The 19,366-nt window shown below is 45.5% G+C and overlaps 1 protein-coding gene across 2 annotated transcripts in view; it reads right to left on the reverse strand.

Annotated features, from left to right (window-relative positions):
* Positions 1-450: 450 nt before the first annotated feature.
* Positions 451-19,366, reverse strand: part of LOC148151334 (EH domain-containing protein 3-like) — a 53,967-nt gene continuing 35,051 nt past the window's right edge. The window contains exons 2-3 of one of the 2 annotated variants that reach the window (XR_015754459.1): positions 15,651-15,856; positions 451-646 (exon numbers count right to left, since the gene is read on the reverse strand). Coding sequence is in view for 1 of the 2 variants with exons in the window: in XM_087983322.1 (XP_087839448.1) it covers positions 484-646 (163 nt within the window). In the remaining variant the exon portion in view is untranslated. The remainder of the gene's footprint in view (positions 647-15,650; positions 15,857-19,366) is intronic. The other variant, XM_087983322.1, reaches the window with a different exon arrangement.

The raw sequence follows: 19,366 nt of genomic DNA on the forward strand, positions 1-19,366 counted from the left end.
CTGACTCCCGATCAGAATTTCGGGCCAATGAAGTGTAACTTGAATAATTCCATTGATTGGAATCATTGGACTAAAGAACCAGTGGGAACAGAGACTGAAATGAAGGAGCGTCGCTCCAAAAGCTAGTGTGCTTCCAATTAAACCTGTTGGCCTATAACCTGGTGTTGTGTGATTTTTAACTATGTATTCTTTACTGACTGCCAGTAGAGGGCAGTTTTATAAACAGGATACCGGGATTTCTGAGATAGGACATTGGTGGAATTGGTCAAATTTCCAATGTGGGCACATGTCCATAATATGTCTAAGGAACAGTCACTGCATTCAATGGAAGTTAGGGAGAAGAGTATATCTTTCTCGAGGTACGGAGACCAGAGTAGTCTAGGTTAATGCAATGTGTAGTTTGGGGAAGACAAAACAGTTTTAGAATTAAGCACATCCCACTGTTCAAAATGTATAAAGGTAACAGAACCTTATAGAAAGGTTTCATTTCAATTCCTTTTCTAAAGCTATTTGTGTTAGTCCACCTTTTTTATACCAAACAATAAGAAATTTCCCATTAAGTATTCCCTTGTCTTTTTCCAAGTCTTTCAGGAAATCAAGGACAAGTTCTTCATATTGTTTCACATCAGTTATGTTGGAAATAGTCCTGCAACGGAATTAAGAATACAGACATTTAATTCATTCCTCGTGACAAAACCTGTCTGAATCAAATAGATTAACAGGCCAACAGCAACAGGAGTCAGGCTTTCAGCCCATTGGGAACCCTCCATCATTCCGTTCCATCATGATTACAGGAACAGAATCAAAAAGCAATCAGAATGGACAGTCCCGTGGCCGATAAGGGGATACAGTTTTGGTGAGGAATTCTGAGAGTTGACATCAACTTAACGGCACTGTTCAAAAAATTGCATGGCAGAGGGACAGGGAAATCTTGGTGCACTGATCTTTTTTGAGAGAGTGAATAGCAAAGCAAACAGGGCCTTGAGTTTATAACGAGATGATTGATTCCTCAATCGAGGAAGTTTTGCTGAACCCCTATGAAATTCTGTTATGACCATTGTGGCCATTGATGATCACATTTTAGGGAATACATGAGTCTCCTTAAGAGGTTGCAGAGAGTCCTCACTAGAATGGTTCCGCAAAGGAGGACGAAGAAACTTGTAAGGAACAGGAGAATTGAATATGAATGTAATTCATAAAAATCAAAATCGGACTGCAAAAGCTTCCATTGGTGATGATTTGGCTAAAATGGATGTGGGTCCAGCCAGAGTTGGATGGATTTATTTTCAGGAACACAGAAGTGGTCGAGGAGTTGAATGAATGAATATGTTGTGCCTGTTTTCACTGAAGTGGTGGATCCAGTGACTGTGATGCCATTGAATGTCAGTGGGTGATGTTTACCTTCTGTCTTGTTGGAGATGGTCAGTGCCTGACAGTTATGTGGTGCAAACCAAATTGGTGCAGTTATGGACAGTGAGGAAGGTTGTCAACGGATACAGCAACAAATAGAGATCACTTGGAAAGATGGGCAGTAAAATGGCATGTGGAGTTTAATCCAGACAGTTGTGAGATAATGCACTTTGGAAAGTTAAATAGAAGAATTCAAAATTATACAAAAAAATGTCAAGAATTAATCTGCAGAGGGATCTTGGGTCAAGTCCATAGCTCCCTGAAAGTGGCAATGCAAGTGGATAAGGTGGGAGAGAAGACATAACGGCATGTTTGCCTTCATCAATCTGGGGCTTGAGAATAAAAGTTGCAAAGTCATGCTACAGATTACAGGAAGGATGTGGGGGCCTTGGACATGATGCAAAAGAGATTTATCAGGATGTTGCCTGGATTGGAGTGTATTCACTATAAGGAGAGTTTGGGCACACAGATTGTTTTCACTAGAACATCAGAGGCTGAGGTGGGGCCTGATGGAAGTATATTAAATAATGAGAGGCATGGAGAAGGTGGACAGTCAGAGTCTTTATCCCAGGGTGGAAATCTCAAACACTAGTGGGCATAAGTTTATGGTAAGAGGAGAATGTGCGAGGGGAGGTTTTATACACAGTGTGGTCAGTGCCTGGAATGTGCTACCCAGGGTGCTGAAAGATGTAGATATGGGAGTAAAGTTTAAAAGTCATTTGGACAGATACACAAACACGCCGGGAACAGAGGGGTATGGACCTTGTGCAGGCAGATAGGGTTAGGGTTAGGGTTAGATCAGCTCAGGTATTTGGGCGAAACAGTCTATTCCTGTGCTTTACTCTTCCAGTGTGACTCTTCTTCAGAGATTTATTTGGACTTGTGTTCAGTCAGTCCTATCGAAGAGGGAAATGGTTAATGAGCATGTGCCAGGTATGACTCCAACCAGTGGAAATTCTTCCTGGTTCCCATTGATTCCAGTTTTGCTGGAACTCCTTAATATCACATTTGTTCAGACACAGCCTCGATGGCAAGGGCGGTCTCTCTCACCTCAGCCCCGGAAATCAGCTCCTTTGGAAATGTCTCCTCCCACCATCAACACACAAAGTTAATAACGTGTACCATCTACAAGATACACTGCAGAATCTCACTGAACCCTGTCCACCATCGACAAGGCACAGGTCAGGAGTGGGATAGACTACACACCACTTGCCTGTATAGGGAAGGCTGGAAAATCCCTCAGATTGTATTGCAACCAATCACCTTGCTCCTTTTGCATCACCGTCCAAATCTGTGCTCTCTACTATCTATGATTTGGAGATGCCAGTGTTGGACTGGGGTGTAAAAAGTTACAACTCTCACAACACCAGGTTATAGTCCAAAACGTTTAATTGGAAGCACTGGCTTTTGCAGCGCTGCTCCTTCATCAGGTGATTGTGGAGTACACAATCGTAAGGCACAGAATTTATGGCAAAAGTTTACACTGTGACTTAGACCCCTTTTCACACACACACAACCCCCACCCCAGACACTCTCACACCAGTCCCATACTCACATATGCATCTTCTCACAGACTTAGACCCCTTTACACTCACACACACACATACTCTCTCGCACAGACACTCACAACCCCCACCCCAAACACACACACACACACACACACATTGGTGGGGTGAATTTGAACTTGCAGAGTTACTTTGTACTTTGCTCAAAAACTGCACAAATCCATGTAAGACTTTGTTAACTCACTTTTTAGATAAGAATCAGTCTAAACATTATGGCACAGACAACAGAACACAGGGGGCTAACACCTTCAACATCTTAACAGCTTATCTGGGCTGACACCAATAGTTACAGTTAATCTGAGAATGTAACTTTTTAAAAACTTTTTGTGACTTACATATGAAAGAAGTGAAACTATCATGGTCATTCTAACAGATGAGAGACTTAACAAACAATCAAGGTATTTTTCAATGTATAATTTCAGTTACATTACACTGTAAACTTTTGCTATAAATTATGTGTCTCACAATTGTGTACTCCACAACCACCTGATGAAGGAGCAGCGCTCCGAGAGCTAGTGCTTCCAATTAAGCCTGTTGGACTATACTCTGATGTTGTGTGATGTTTAACTCTCTACTCCCTAGAAGGACTGAGGGCAGTAATCACATGAGAACACCACCTCCTGTAAGATCCCCTCCAAACCACACTCAACCCTAACTTGAAAATATATCACCGTTCCTTCAGTGTCACTGGATCAAATACCTGGAACTCCCTTTCTGACAGCATTGTGGATGCCCAAGTACCCAAAGGATGGCAGCAGTTCATGAACTCAGCTCACCGTCGCCATCTCCAGGGCAATTGGGGATAGGTCAAACCCAAATCTCATGAATGGAGAAAAAATGAACCAACATCAGGATCTGGCCATTAGAGAGACCCACACTCCTGCCATTTCTACTGACCCACCTCACCCACTCTACACCCCCATGACAGTATCCTGCGATCCTCTACCTGGTAACACACACCTATCAGCCTGGGAGTCAGTGCTGATGCTTGATCTCTCAGGTACAGTGCCATCAGCAGCCAGGAGCCAGCAGTGCTTGAGGGTCACTGAATGCAGCAAGCTTTCCCTGAGAGAGCTGATGTGGGGCTCTTATCAGCTCTCCAGTCAGTGGGTGAGACACTGATCACCTCCATTCAATTACTGCCTGTGAGCTACTGACTCACAATCGCATCTATTAGAACTACACCCTTTGGGATAAAGAATCTCTCAGCTGTATCCTTTCTGCTACAAAATCTGATTTACAAAGGGATATGACAAAGGGAAACGTTAACCCTGTTTCTGTCTGTCCACAGATGCTGCCAGACCCGCTCAGCCTCTGCAGCAATTTCCATTCTTGTTTCAGATTGTCAGCAGCCGTGCTTCGTTGTTTTATATTTGTATAAAAATCTGAAATTCTGTAACTCCCACTGTTTCATATCTTGATTTCAACTACAATATTCACCTCAGGGGATCTCCCATCCACCACCTCCAACCTCAGTCCCACAACCCCGCACCGCCCGTTTCTACCTCCTGCCCAAAATCCACAAACCTGACTGCCCCGGCCGACCCATTGTCTCAGCCTGCTCCTGCCCCACCGAACTCATCTCTGCATACCTCGACACGGTCCTGTCCCCCTTAGTCCAAGAGCTCCCCACCTACGTTCGGGACACCACCCACACCTTCCACCTCCTCCATGATTTTTGCTTCCACGGCCCCCAACGCCTTATCTTCACCATGGACATCCAGTCCCTGTACACCTCCATCCCCCATCATGAAGGCCTCAAAGCCCTCCGCTTCTTCCTTTCCCACCGTACCAACCAGTAACCTTCCACGGACACCCTCCTTCGACTGACTGAACTGGTCCTCACTCTGAACAACTTCTCTTTCCAATCCTCCCACTTCCTCCAAACCAAAGGAGTAGCCATGGGCACCCACATGGGCCTCAGCTATGCCTGCCTCTTCGTAGGATATGTGGAACAGTCCATCTTCCGCAGCTACACTGGCACCACCCCCACCTTTTCCTCCGCTACATCGATGACTGTGTCGGCGTTTCCTCGTGCTCCCACGAGGAGGTTGAACAGTTCATCCACTTTACTAACACATTCCACCCTGACCTCAGATTTACCTGGACCATCTCAGACTCCTCCCTCCCCTTCCTAGACCTCTCCATTTCTATCTCGACCGACCGAATCAACACGGACATTTACTATAAGCCGACCGACTCCCACAGCTACCTAGATTACACCACCTCCCACCCTTGCACCTGTAAAAACGCCATCCCATATTCCCAATTCCTTCGTCTCCACCGTATCTGCTCCCAGGAGGACCAAATCCAAAACCGAACAACCCAGATGGCCTCCTTCTTCAAAGACCGCAATTTCCCCCCAGACGTGGTCGACGGTGCCCTCCACCGCATCTCCTCCACTTCCCGCTCCTCCGTCTTTGAGCCCCGCCCCTCCAATCGCCACCAGGACAGAACCCCACTGGTCCTCACCTACCACCCCACCAACCTCCATATACACATCGTATCATCCGCTGTCATTTCCGCCACCTCCAAACGGACCACACCACCAGGGATATATTTCCCTCCCCTCACCTATTAGCGCTCCGGAAAGACCACTCCCTCCGCGACTCCCTCGTCAGGTCCACACACCCCCACCAACCCAACCTCCACTCCGGCACCTTCCCCTGCAACCGCAAGAAATGCAAAACCTGCGCCCACACCTCCCCCCTCACTTCCCTCCATGGCCCCAATGGATCCTTCCATATCCGCCACAAATTCACCTGCATCTCCACACCCATCATTTATTGCATCCGGTGCACCCGATGTGGCCTCCTATTCCTTTGGGAGACAGGCCGCCTACTTTTCAGAGAACACCTCTGGGACACCTGCACCAACCAACCCAACCGCCCTGTGGCTGAACACTTAAACTCCCCCTCCCACTCCGCCAAGGACATGCAGGTCCTTGGCCTCCTCCATCACCAGATCATGGCAACACGACGCCTGGAGGAAGAGCGCCTCATCTTCCGCCTAGGAACCCTCCAACCACAAGGGATGAATGCAGATTTCTCCAGCTTTCTCATTTCCCCTCCCCCTACCTTTTCTCAGTCCCAACCCTCAGACTCAGCACCACCTTCTTGTCCTGCAATCTTCTTCCCGACCTCTCCGCCCCCCCCACCCCGGCCTATCACCCTCACCTTATCACCCTCACCTTAACCTCCTTCCACCTGTCATATTCCCAACACCCCTCCCCCAAGTCCCTCATCCCTACCTTTTATCTTAGCCTGCTTGGCACACCCTCCTCATTCCTGAAGAAGGGCTTATGCCTGAAACGCGATTCTCATGCTCCTTTGATGCTGCCTGAGCTGCTGCGCTTTTCCAGCAACACATTTGAATGAGTTAACTGACATCACAAACTAAGGTCCACCCTTCACGATACATAGGTATCCTGTCAGTGGTGGGAGCTTAGAGTTGTGAGGTGATTTTTTTTGATATGTGTTCACCAGAGTTATGGAGAACTCTCCCGAGGGACTGTTCTTCATGTTAATGGCGTGCAGCTAAAGTTGTGATTTAGATTTATGCTGAGGCTGAACCTATCTCCCACAAAAGACAATCACATGTCTTTGATATAACGTAACTACTAGACCAGGTAAGGATGGCATTATCCTTCCCTAATGGACATTAGTTAACCAGATAGAGTCATACAGCATGAAAACAGACTCTTTGGTCCAAATCGTCTATGCCAACCACATATGCTAATCTAGTCCCATATCCCTCCCTATTCATATACCCATCCAGACGCCTTTTAAATGTTGTAACATTCGCATAAACCAAATCATCCGCCGACATTTCTGCCACCTCCAAACAGACCCCACCACCAGGAATATATTTCCCTCCCCACCACTTTCCACCTTCCGCAAAGACCGTTCCCTCCGTGACTACCTGGTCAGGTCCACGCCCCCCTACAACCCACCCTCCCATCCTGGCACTTTCCCCTGCCACCACAGGAACTGTAAAACCTGCGCCCACACCTCCTCCCTCACCTCTATCCAAGGCCCTAAAGGAGCCTTCCACATCCATCAAAGTTTTACTTGCACATCCACTAATATCATTTATTGTATCCGTTGCTCCCGATGCGGTCTCCTCTACATTGGGGAGACTGGGCGCCTCCGAGCAGAGCACTTTAGGGAACATCTCCAGGACACCCGCAACAATCAACCACACCGCCCAGTGGCCCAACATTTCAACTCCCCGAGGACATGGAGATCCTGGGCCTCCTTCACCGCCGCTCCCTCACCAGACGCCTGGAGGAAGAACGCCTCATCTTCCGCCTCGGAACACTTCAACCCCAGGGCATCAACGTGGACTTCAACAGTTTCCTCATTTCCCCTTCCTCCACCTCACCCTAGTTCCAAACTTCCAGCTCAGCACTGTCCCCATGACTTGTCCGGACTTGTCCTACCTGCCTATCTCCTTTTCCACCTATCCACTCCACCCTCTCCTCCATGGCCTATCACCTTCACCCCCTCCCCCACTCACCCATTGTACTCTGCTACTTTCTCCCCACCCCCACCCTCCTCACGCTTCAGGCTCACTGCCTTTATTCCTGATGAAGGGCTTTTGCCTGAAATGTCGATTTCGAAGCTCCTTGGATGCTGCCTGAACTGCTGTGCTCTTCCAGCACCACTAATCCAGAATCTGGTTTCCAGCATCTGCAGTCATTGTTTTTACCTCATTGTTTTCCTGACAATCGTCAATGGTCATGACACTCTTACTTCAAGATTTTTATCAACTACAAATTCCACCATGAGCCACAGCAGGATTCAAACTCTGGTGCCCTGAACACCAGCTGGGTCTTCAGGTTGAGAGTCTAGTAATAATTCGACTGGGACACTGCTTCCCTGCTACTTTGAGCAGCCAGCAGTAAGGATAGTGGTGGTGAATTGACTCAAGGTATCCCAGCTGGTTCTGATCCAAACTGACGTTTACATGGTGTAGAGGGGCTGGTGTTGGACTGGGGTGGACAAAGTCAGAAGTCACACAACACCAGGTTACCCAACAAAGGAGCAGCGCTCCGAAAGCTTGTGATTTCGAATCAACCTATTGGACTATAACCTGGTGTTGTGTGACTTGTGAATTTTACAATGTGCCGGCAGCTAGCCTATAGCATCACTATACAGATATGAGGGTGAACAAAAAGACCCAAATACACTACAGCACAATATTGGCGATAGTTCAAAGGATAAACTGTAATTAACCCACACAATGAGGGATGACGCACACTGCAATTATGAAGTTATCTCTAAGAGTTCCTTCAGGTAAAGGATTATAGATTTGGCACAAAGATGTAACTGCTCAGCATTAAAGTGTGAACAAAGAAATTCACCAAGCATTCTTAGACACCACCTTCCAAACTCGTGACCACTTCCATCTTGAAGGACATGGGAACACCACCACCCTCAAGTTCCCCTCAAAGCCACTCCACATCCTAAATATATCCTGATATAAATGATTTCTGATTAAGCGCTTTTGCCCGAAATGTTGATTTTCCTGCTCCATGGATGCTGCCTGACCTGCTGTGCTTTTCTAGCACTGCACTCTCGATCCTAAATATATCGCCGTTCCCTCACTGTTGCTGGGTCAAAATCCTGGAATTCCCTCCCTAATGGCATTGTGGGTAGACCCACAGCAGGTGGACTGCAGAGGTTCAAGAAGGCAGCTCACCCCCACCTTCTCAAGGGGCAACTAGGGACAGGCAATAAATGCTGGGTCCAGCCAGCGACGCCCACATCCCATGAGTGAATAAAATAAACAGGTCCCCCCCCACCTTTGTTAAGGACATATAGTTGGTTTTTAAACACATCTCTCCCTGATCTCACCACCTGCCCGTGAGGAGATTATGATTTGATATTTCTCCTAATTTTGAAGAGAGGAGAATGTCTCTCCTCACTCCCTCTGTTGGTAGACTCTGACTTGGTAAGGACTGCAATAACGTTGTCAGACATTTATTTGAAATCAAACAAAATTCCCACAGGAGTCACTGTTTTCTTTCCGGGTTATAGAGAGTTTTCTGGGAACTGAGAGGGTGTTCCTCATGGGACTGACATCAAACTCTGACATCACCCTCTGTCCTTATGACGGTAACATTTGCACTTCCTCAGATATCAGACATCTCAAAGTAAGATGTTTGGGATTATCCACTGAAGCTAAATAACAATTATTCTTGTCTGCATTCAGAAAGGGACATAAAATAAATCTCTTAAATATTACTGAAATCCAAGGGACTGGTGAGGATGAGGAGTTGGAGAAGATTAGTCTTAGTAAAGAAATGGTACTGGAGAAACTGATCAGATGAACTCTGAATCAGCCCTGATACTTAATTCTTTGAAGTTTGCATCAAATGTAGACAGATCGATTAAGAAGGCGTTGAGCATACTTGCCTTCATTGCTTAGATGCTTGAGTATCAGAGTTGGGACACTGTGTTGAGGTTGTACAGGAGATTGGTGAGGCCTCTTCTGGAGTATTGTGTCCAGTTCTGGTCACTCTGTTATAGGATGGGCATTATTAAAACTAGAGAGAGGTTTCAGAAGAGATTTCTGAGGATGTTTCCAGGAATGAAGGGTTTGAGCGAAAAGGAGAGGATGGATAGACTGGGACTTCTTTCACTGGAGCAGAGGAGGTTGAAGGGTGACCTTACAGAGGTTTATAAAATTGTGAGGGATCTAAATACGGTGAATGACAGGTGCCTCTTCCCTCGAGTGGGGAATTAAGACAAGGAGGAGTATTATTACGGTGAAAGGAAAAAGATTTTAAAAAGACATGACGGGCAACTTTTCCGCACAGATGAGTTTGTGTGTGGAATGAACATCCAAAGAAAGTGGTGAATATGGGTACAGCTACAATGTTTAAGGGACATTTAGATAAGGACATGAATAAGAAATGTTTAAGGGATATGGGCCAGGGCCAGGGCCAAGCCCAAGCAGTTGGAACTAATTTAGTGTGGGATTATGGTCAGCATGGACTGTTTGGACCGAACAGTCTGTTCCCGTGCTGTGTGACTATGACTCAACAATAATAGCGTCAATAGGAATGGGAATATTGTGGGAAATTCCATCCAAGTGGATGATCTGCCATTACCTAGAAAGGTGAAGCTGACTAAAGGGGCTGCTTCAAAGTCCCTTTGTTGTCAGAAGCAACAAATATATGTAGGTTTTTTATTAACAACAAAATTCCTGATATATGGACTTGCCTGGGCCAGCATTAGTACACAAGAGGGAACCATCTATCTGTGTGATCCTGAGCAACAAGAGACTATACACCACCTATGCCAGGATGATGTTCTTGTATGCCAAGAGACTGATTCCTTCGATGTGTTGAACATTACCCAAGATGATTTATATTATTATACATTAATTATTATGATTGCCGTAATGGTCAACTTCATCAAGAAGATTGGATAGTCCATTTACAGAACAACCCCCAATGGTCTTTATCTTGTCAAGGTGTTATATTTCAGTTTGATTTCAGCTGTACTTTGGGCATCCCTGGTAAGCCTTGTCCCCATTCAGATAGATCAAGATAGTAAAAGAGACAAAGCGGGGGGGAATATTAACCTTCACTAACAATTTGTTTCTAGAAACCCATAATAAAATATTTGGAGAGGATGAAGTAGTTTGTTATGCCCTTACTTCAGCAAGAGACTCCCTGACCCCTTTTATCCTCCCAAATCCTAACATGGAGATAAGTGGCCTGCGCCATCCTAAACCGGGTCCCATCCCGGAAATTGGAGTTATGTAAATGAAGCATGCCCCTGACTGCAAGACCAAACCGGACTGAACCATGATGCAAGTTACAGGTAAAACAAATTAAATCCAGCGTCTTCATGATCCCAAATGCCGTATGACAGCCTTGATAGGGTTGATTGGAACCAGGATACCCACTGGTGGCGGAACCTACCTCATGTGCCCGCTCGATGACCACTGCTGGACAACTCTTCCCTGAGAGGATCCTGAAAATGGGGACAGGCAGACCCCACCACTTCAACTTTGAGACTGGCAACAAGACAGCAAAACCCCCAGTGACAAATGGCTGGCCCTTGCTTTAACTGTTGAAATGTGGCCACTGAAGAGTTACGTGTCTTTAATGTTATCTTGGATCTGACGTGAGGAATCGACATGCTCTCTTCCTAGGAAAAGGAAAATCTACTAATATACACTGACTCTTCATTGACAACATGGGCTAAATAGAGTCATGGAGGCATAGAGATGTACAGCACGGAAACCGACCCTTTGGTCCAACTCGTCCATGCCGACCAGATATCCCAACCTAATCTAGTCCCATTTGCCAGCATTTCGCCCATATCCGTCTAAACCTTTCCTATTCATATAGCCATCCAGATACCTTTTAAATGCTGAAATTGTACGAGCCTCCACCACTTCCTCTGGCAGCAAATTCCATACACGCACCACTGTCTGCATGAACAAGTTGCCCCTTAGGTCTCTTTTATATCTTCCTCCTCTCATCCTAAACCTATGACCTCTAGTTCTGGACTCTCCCACTCCAAGGAAAAATACTTTGTTTATTTATCCTATCCATACCCCTCATGATTTTATAAACCTCTATGAGATCAGCCCTCAGCCTTTGACGCTCCAGGGAAAACAGCCCCAGCCTATTCAGTCTTTCTTATAGCTCAAATCCTCCAACCGTGGCAACATCCTTATAAATCTCTTCTGAACCCTTTCAAGTTTTACAACATCCTTCTGATAGGAAGGAGACCAAAATTGCACACAATATTCCAAAAGTGGCCTAACCAACGTCCTGTACAGCTGCAACATGATTTCCCAACTCAAACACTCAATGCTCTGACCAAGAAAGGAAAGCATACCAAATTCCTTCTTCATTATCCTATCTACCTGTGACTCCACTTTCAAGGAGCTATGAACCTGCACTCTAAGGTCACTTTGTTCAGCAACACTCCCTAGGACCTTACCATTAAGTATATAAGTCCTGCTAAAATTTGCTCTCCCAAAATCCAGCACCTCGCATTTATCTGAATTAAACTCTATCTGCCCACTTCTCAGCCCATTGGCCAATCTGATCAAGATCCCGCTGTAATCTGAGGTAACCTTCTTCGCTGTCCACTACACTTCAAATGTTGGTGTAACCTGCAAACTTACTAAGTATACCTCCTATGTTCATATCCAAATCATTTATATAAATGTCGAAAAGCAGTAGATCCAGCATCGATCCTTGTGGCACTCCACTGGTCACAGGTCTCCAGTCTGATAAACAACCCTCCAATACAACCATCTGTCTTTTACCTTCGAGCCAGTTCTGTCTCCAAATGGCTCGTTCTCCCTGTATTCCATGAGATCTAACCTTGCTAACCAATCTTCCATGGGGAACCATGTCAAATGCCTTACTGAAGTCCATATAGATCACGTCTACCACTCTTCCCTCATTAATCCTCTCTGTTACTTCTTCAAAAAACTCAATCAAGTTTGTGAGACATGATTTCCCATGGACAAAGCCATGTTGATTGCCCCGAATCAGTCCTTGCCTTTCCAAATACATGTAAATCCTGTCCCCTCTGGATCCCATCCAAAAACTTGCCCATCACCGACGTCAGGCTCACAGGTCTATAGTTCCCTGGCTTCTCCTTACTACTTTGTTAAATAGTGGCACCATATTAGCCAACCTCCAGTCTTCTGGCACCTCACCTGTGACTATCAATGATACAAATATCTCAGCAAGGGGCCCAGCAATCACTTCCCCAGCTTCCCAGAATGCTGGCAAATGGGAAGACATTTATAGAGGATACCTGGTGGGCATGGACGAGTTGGACTGAAGGGTCTGTTTCTGTGATATACATCTCTGTGACTCTGACAAAACTTGAAACAGAGTTTGGAGTTTTTAATGGGATTCCTGACAGCAGCATTTCCTGATTCATTCCCTTTCTCTCTCACTCTCTCATCTTTCATGTTGTCCTGGTTGACTCACCTTGCTCCTTCCCTTTGGGTTTTCAATTACAACATTTAGAGAATTTATTGAAATCCTTCTACATTGAGCCAACGTTAATGACCATATGTCCCTGTGTTGTGTATCGCTGTGTATGTTTTAATACATTATTTAAACAGAGAAATGCATTGGGGAATGAGGGATGGGCATTAAATAGCAGCCAGGCCAGGGACACCTTCACTGAATGAAAGGATAAAAACATCATTACTTACACCCTGCTGAATTGGGGCAGGTGATGTCCTCATGGGATTTATCACAAGGCTATTAATCCAGAGCCCAGGTCAGGTTCTGGGGACCTGGGTTGAAACCCGGCACAGACCTTCAGCCTGTGATCATGCTTTTCAAAAACAGGGTTAGATTGAGTGAAGACAGGAGCAGTAGGAGAGCTCCCTGACTCTACAGTCCTTGCATTGATCCCCACCATCCCCCTTCTCTGTGAGCACACTGACACTTCCCTTCACCTGCTGCTGGAGATGGAAGCCCTGATATTCTTCTTACTGCACAAGCTGGCAGTAGGAGCCAAGCAGGCGATGGCAGCTCATGTAGAAAGTGTTAATGAGGTCCGAGGAGTAATTTCAGTCCAGTCTCATGGTTCAGGTTGGGATATGCACTGTCGGTGCACTGCAGGTTATGGAATAAAAACAGCATGAAACAATCTCCACTGGTACAAACACGACAGAAGAGAGGAAACTCTCAGCTGTACTGACCTTGTCCTAGATGACTTGTCCTGGCTCTAGACAGTCAACATGAGTACAGAGGTCGATCACCTCCTGCTCTGTGTCATATGTAGCAATTTGATGTCCAAAGAGGACAGACACAGTTAAGAAGATTCTCAGCATCTTGGTGTTCTCTCAGATCACTGGTGAATGCACTGACTGACTCCTCAGCACCTTCAGGTGGATCTGCAGTTTGAACACTGAGCTACAATCTTTATGTACTCTTTCATGAAGATGATTTTGAACACAGTTTCGCTTCCAGTAGGAACATGGTGTCTTGGAGATACAATCCAGCTGATTAATTATGGAAATTTCTCTTTGTTCTGACTTTGCAATGGATTCAGAAATCATTAACTCTCTGTGTGCTGGCTCCTGGGAACTCTGAAAACCCAGGAAAGCAGTAATGGGTAATGCAAGGATAAGGTAGGGGAATGGTCTGGGTGGCATATCCTTCAGTGGGTTGGTGTGGACTAATGGGCTGAATGGCTTGTTTTCACACTGTGGGGATTCAATGATTCTATGAGCTATTCTGCTCTCTGACTATGGACAGACCATTGTTTACTCACTGAGTAGTAGATGAGGTCGGTGTGGGTGCTGACAGCCCAGTGACTGGAATATCTCACAAACATCCTTCTCTCCTCCCCTGGGATTACTGAGAGTGGCTGAGTGACCCTCACCTTCAAAACTACTCCCACTGACATCCTTCTTCTGACACAGGCTGTACACCAGTGAAAGGCTATCACTGTGGCACAGACTCTCACTGGGTCAGCGTTGCCCTGAGACTCTCACTGGGTCAGCACTGCCCTGGCACAGACTCTCACTGGGTCAGCGTTGCCCTGGCATTTGCTCTCCATTAATTACTGTTTCTGGTGAACAGCATAACTACAATCTTAATTCTATTTGTACCTGTTTACAGGGATTCGGGGCTGAGGGGAGAAAGCAGGAGAATTAGGGTTGGGAAACTATCAGCCATGACCGAATGGCAGAGTAGACTCGATGGGCAGAATGGTTGAATTGTGCTGCTATGTCTATGGTGTCCCAATGTACATTAATTACTTGCAATGAGAATGTGTTGTAATGACACCCCTCCCTCCTACACCATCCCTCAAGCCACATGTTCTTTCATTTCTACGCTGGCTAGCACGTGGCACCGGTCGTAATCCCGAGATCACTACCTTTGAGGTCCTCCTTTTTAACTTCTTTCCTAGTTCCCTGAATTCTGCTTTCAGGACTTCATCTAATTTTTTACTTATATCATTGGTGCCTATATGCACCAAGACAACTAGCTGTTCACCCTCCCCTTTTAAAATGCTCTGCAGCCAATCGGTGACATCCCTGACCCGAGCACCTGGGAGGCAACATACCATCCAGGAGTCCCGTTTTTGGCTACAGAACCGCCTATCTACTCCCCTTACAATAGATTCACCTATGACTATAGCCCTACGAGTCATTTTCTTGCACTAAACTGCAGTGCCCGCCACGGTGACATGATCTGGCAACTGCTGCTCTCTCCTGGTGAGCCATCTCCCCCAACAGTATCCAAATCGGTATACCTGTTTTGGAGGGAGATGACTGCAGGGGACACCTGCACTGCCTTCCTACTCTTTTTCTGCCTTTTGGTCACCTATTCACTGTCTCCCTCAGCAATTCTAAACGGTGGTGTGACCAGTTCGCAAAATATGCTCTCCGCGACCTCCTCAGCATTGCGGATGCTCCACAGTGAGTCCACCCGCAGCTCCAGAGCCATCATGCAGTCAAACAAGAGCTGCAGCTGGACATACTTCTTGCAAGTGTAAGAGTCAGGAATGTCAGCCACGTTCCTGAGCTCCCACATCAAGCAAAAGGCACATGTCACGGGTCTGAGGTCCCCTGCCATTGTAAGTCTTAGCTTTATATCAACTAACTAAAACCAATCAATGCACTTAAATATATGGAAGAAAAGAAAGAGAAAAAAGTAAAAACCTTATCTTACAGTCTTCTTCATCTGGTTAGAGGAGGGGGGTGGGCATGTAGTATCTTGGGTTGAGCCGCTGTCCAAATATATACTAAGTCCTTATCTTCCTGGCACCCTCCGGGTCTCCACGTCACCTCCAATCTGTCTCCCGCTGCTCCCAGACAGGTAAAAGGCCAGGAAATTGCTGGAAAAGTTCAGTAAGTCTCAAAAGCATCTGGGGAGAGGAAAGAGAGTTAATGTTTCAGGTCTGGTGAGCGTTCCTTCAAAAGAGTAAAGAAGTCTCACTTCAGTTATAGTAGTGGATGACATCCGTATTTTTGCTCATCGTACCCAAGAGTGAATTCAGGTCAGTGCAATGACATCATTGGACAGTGTGGGAAAGTGTGTTTGAAGATTCTGCAGACTCCTGGGGTTGGTGGGGAGCTGAGGGAGTTTCAGGTCCAGCTGGATCATGGGTGTCAGGTGGAGGGGGTTTGTCTGGTCTGACAGGGTCATGTCAGGAGTGCTTTGGGTCGGGGGAATGGGGAAAGTTGTGTTGGTGACAGCCACTGACTCTCAAAAGATCAGAATTTCCGACCCAACGTTGATGTTAATGCACTAAATAATTTTGAAAGAAGAATAAATGCCACATTTTTGGTTAAGGTTGAAATTATTGACTGCCAGTACAGGGCAGTGTTTATAAACAGGATTGCAGGATTTATGAGATAGGAAATTAAAATTGGTCAAATTCCCAATGTGGGCACATATACATAATCTGTCTAATGACCAGTCACTGCATTCACAGGAAACAAGGTATAAGGGTATATCTTTCTCTCGCTAATGAGATCAGAATTATGCACAGAACTTTTTGGTTAATACAATGTGTAGTTTGAGGAAGACAGAAAAGTTTTAGAATTATCACATCTCATTGTTCAATACATACAAAGGTAACAGAACCTTCCAGAAAAATGTCATTCCAATTCCTACGTAAAACCTACTTGCATTAATCCACCTTTGTTCTTCAAGCACATTGGATAAGTGAATAACAACGCGCAGAGGGACAGTCAATCCAGCACCGAAGGTATTGTAGCTGAATGTGCACAAAATAAGGTAAATGAGCTTATAGGGCAGATTGAAATTGGCAGGTATAGAAAAAATACAGCGCAGTACAGGCCCTTTGGCCCTTGATGGTGTGATGTGGAGGGCATCACAGAGACGTGGCTGTAGTGGAACAGCAGTTGGAGCTAAATATCCAAGGATATACATGCTGTAGAAAAAAACAGGCTGGTGGGCAGAGGGGAGTGGGGGCATTAATAAAAAAAATGAAATTAAATCAATAATAAAGAACTAAGTAGGGTCAGATGGTGTTGAATCTGCATGGGTAGAACTGAAGAACTGCAAAGGTGAAAAATGAGGGAGTTATGTACAGGCCACCAAACAACAGTCAGGATGCGGGGCACAAGATACATGCCTTTTCTATTTCCTGGTGTAAGAAAGGCCATGTTACAGCGATCCTGGGGGATTTCAATATGCAGGTGGACTGGGAAAATCAGGTTGGTAGTGGATCATAAGGAAAGGAATTTGTGGAATATTGACGAGATGGTTCTACAGGATTATCCTTATTCCCTTTGTTGAACAAGGGAATAACATTTGCCACCCTCTAAACATCTGGCCAGTGGATCGTGAGGACACAGACATCATCGCCAAAGGAGCAGCAATCTCTTCCCTCACATCCTGTATAAAACTTGGGTATATCCCGTCTGGCCCAGAGGACTTATTTATCCTCGTGTTTTTCAAAATTTCCAGCACATTCTCTTTCTTAACATCAACCTGTGTCACACTGACCTCAGAAACGTCAAGATCCCTCTCAGTAGTGAACATGGAAGCAAAGTATTCATTAAGGACCTCCCCTACCTCTTCTGACTCCAGACACAAGTTCTCTCCACTATCCCAGATCGGCACAATCCTCTCTCTGGCCATCCTCTTGTTCCTCACAGAAGTGTAAAACGCCTTGCAGTTTTCCTTAATTCTACCCGCTAAGGCATTTTCATGCCCCCCCACTTCTAGCTCTCTTAAGTCCATTCTTCAGTTCCTTCCTGGCTACCTTGTAACTCTCTACAGCCCTCTACATTCCTGAAGAAGGGCTCATGCCCGAAACATCAATTCTCCTGCTCCTTAGATGCTGCCTGACCTGCTGCGCTTTTCCAGCAACACATTTTCAGCACAGCCCTGTCTGATCCTTGCTTCCTCAAACTTAAATAAGTTTCCTCCTTCCTTTTGACTAGATGTTCCACATCTCTTGTTATCAAAGATTCCTTCACCTGACCATCCCTCCCAATCCAGCACTTGCAGCAAGTGCTCCAAGAAACAATCTCCACATTTTTGTTGTGTATTTCCGAGAAACATCTGTTCCCAATTTATGCTCCACAGTTCCTGCTGAATAGCATTGTAATTCCCCCTGCCCTAATTAAATAACTTCCCCTACTGTCTTTAACTATCGGGTGAGTTCCCACCTTCATACAGTGTAGTGAAGTGCACAATTGTGATTCAATATACAGTTGTGTTCTTGTCTACTGCCTAGTTTTCAGGTGTTTCTACCTTGTCTACTGCCTAGTTTTCAGGTGTTTCTACCTTATCCTCATTGACACATGCTGCAGCAACTGACTCACAGTTTCGTCTTGTGTTAGTATTAACTCATCTACACAACTGTAAATATAAAGTGGTGATGATGACTTCCCCTTTGTGATCTTTATCGTTCTTCCATGAACATTTTCCTCTGGGAATGTGGTGCCCTGTGGGTTGGACCAATCTCTCAGCATTCCCTTTGTCAATTTTGACTGTTGTTCTGCTGTAAACCTGGTGTTGGAGCACTCTGATATTCAAACAAAACCTTTTCCTCATTCATCCTCCTAACAATATTCTCCCCAGATACGATTATAGCCACTGACGGAGGCATTGAGACAGAGACTCCTCTCGTGAGATCTGTCAGCACAAACCTGATGTGATTTAGCTTCTCGGTTCGGAGAAGTCCAGCCTCATGTTGATTTTAATGTTTTGAAGTTTCTGCTCTACAAAAATGCAGAAATAGACTTTCAACCCCTTGAGACTATTCCCATCCTGTGGTCTGTCCAAATGTCACTCCAGTTCCCACTCCCATCTCTTCACATTCCCTGCTCCAGGCTTCTCTTCCCCTTCCCTAGTTGCAATCTCTCCAAGACCTTTTCCTGGACCACGTTCCCGATGCCAGGGATCATTCCCTCCAATCTAATGTGGTGTGGCATCCTCATGCCATGTGGTATCACTCTCCCACCCACCACCTTGTTCCTGCTTGGTTCAGGATTTACCACAAGATTTGTCACAGTTCCAGGGAGTAAAGAGCCTGGGAAAATGACAGGTACATTTTGCGTTTCATGTTGTAAAATCTGCATTTAGTCAAATTCAGAGACTTGAATGGTCCAGGTATGGATGGAGCCCCTTTAAGTCTCAATATTTTTCTACATATCTCATGACTCAACATTAAAATATTCCATCACCATTGAGATACTATTGAGAAAAGGGGCCAATTGATATTCCTCTTAGTGCAAAGTAATAGAGTTAGTTCAGTATCTTTCTCATGAACAGCGATGTTGTAAATGTTGGCCAACATATTTGGTTTAGTCATTTCACATTGCATACACAGTGTTTGTTGTTTCCTCTTGGGGTGTTGGAGATTCTGACAAGATTGGGCATCAAGGAATGGACAATA

Source organism: Chiloscyllium plagiosum, unplaced genomic scaffold (genome assembly GCF_037043375.1).
Source record: "Chiloscyllium plagiosum isolate Xiang-an unplaced genomic scaffold, Cpla_swu_hap1 HiC_scaffold_3, whole genome shotgun sequence".
NCBI classification, from domain to species: Eukaryota; Metazoa; Chordata; class Chondrichthyes; order Orectolobiformes; family Hemiscylliidae; genus Chiloscyllium; species Chiloscyllium plagiosum.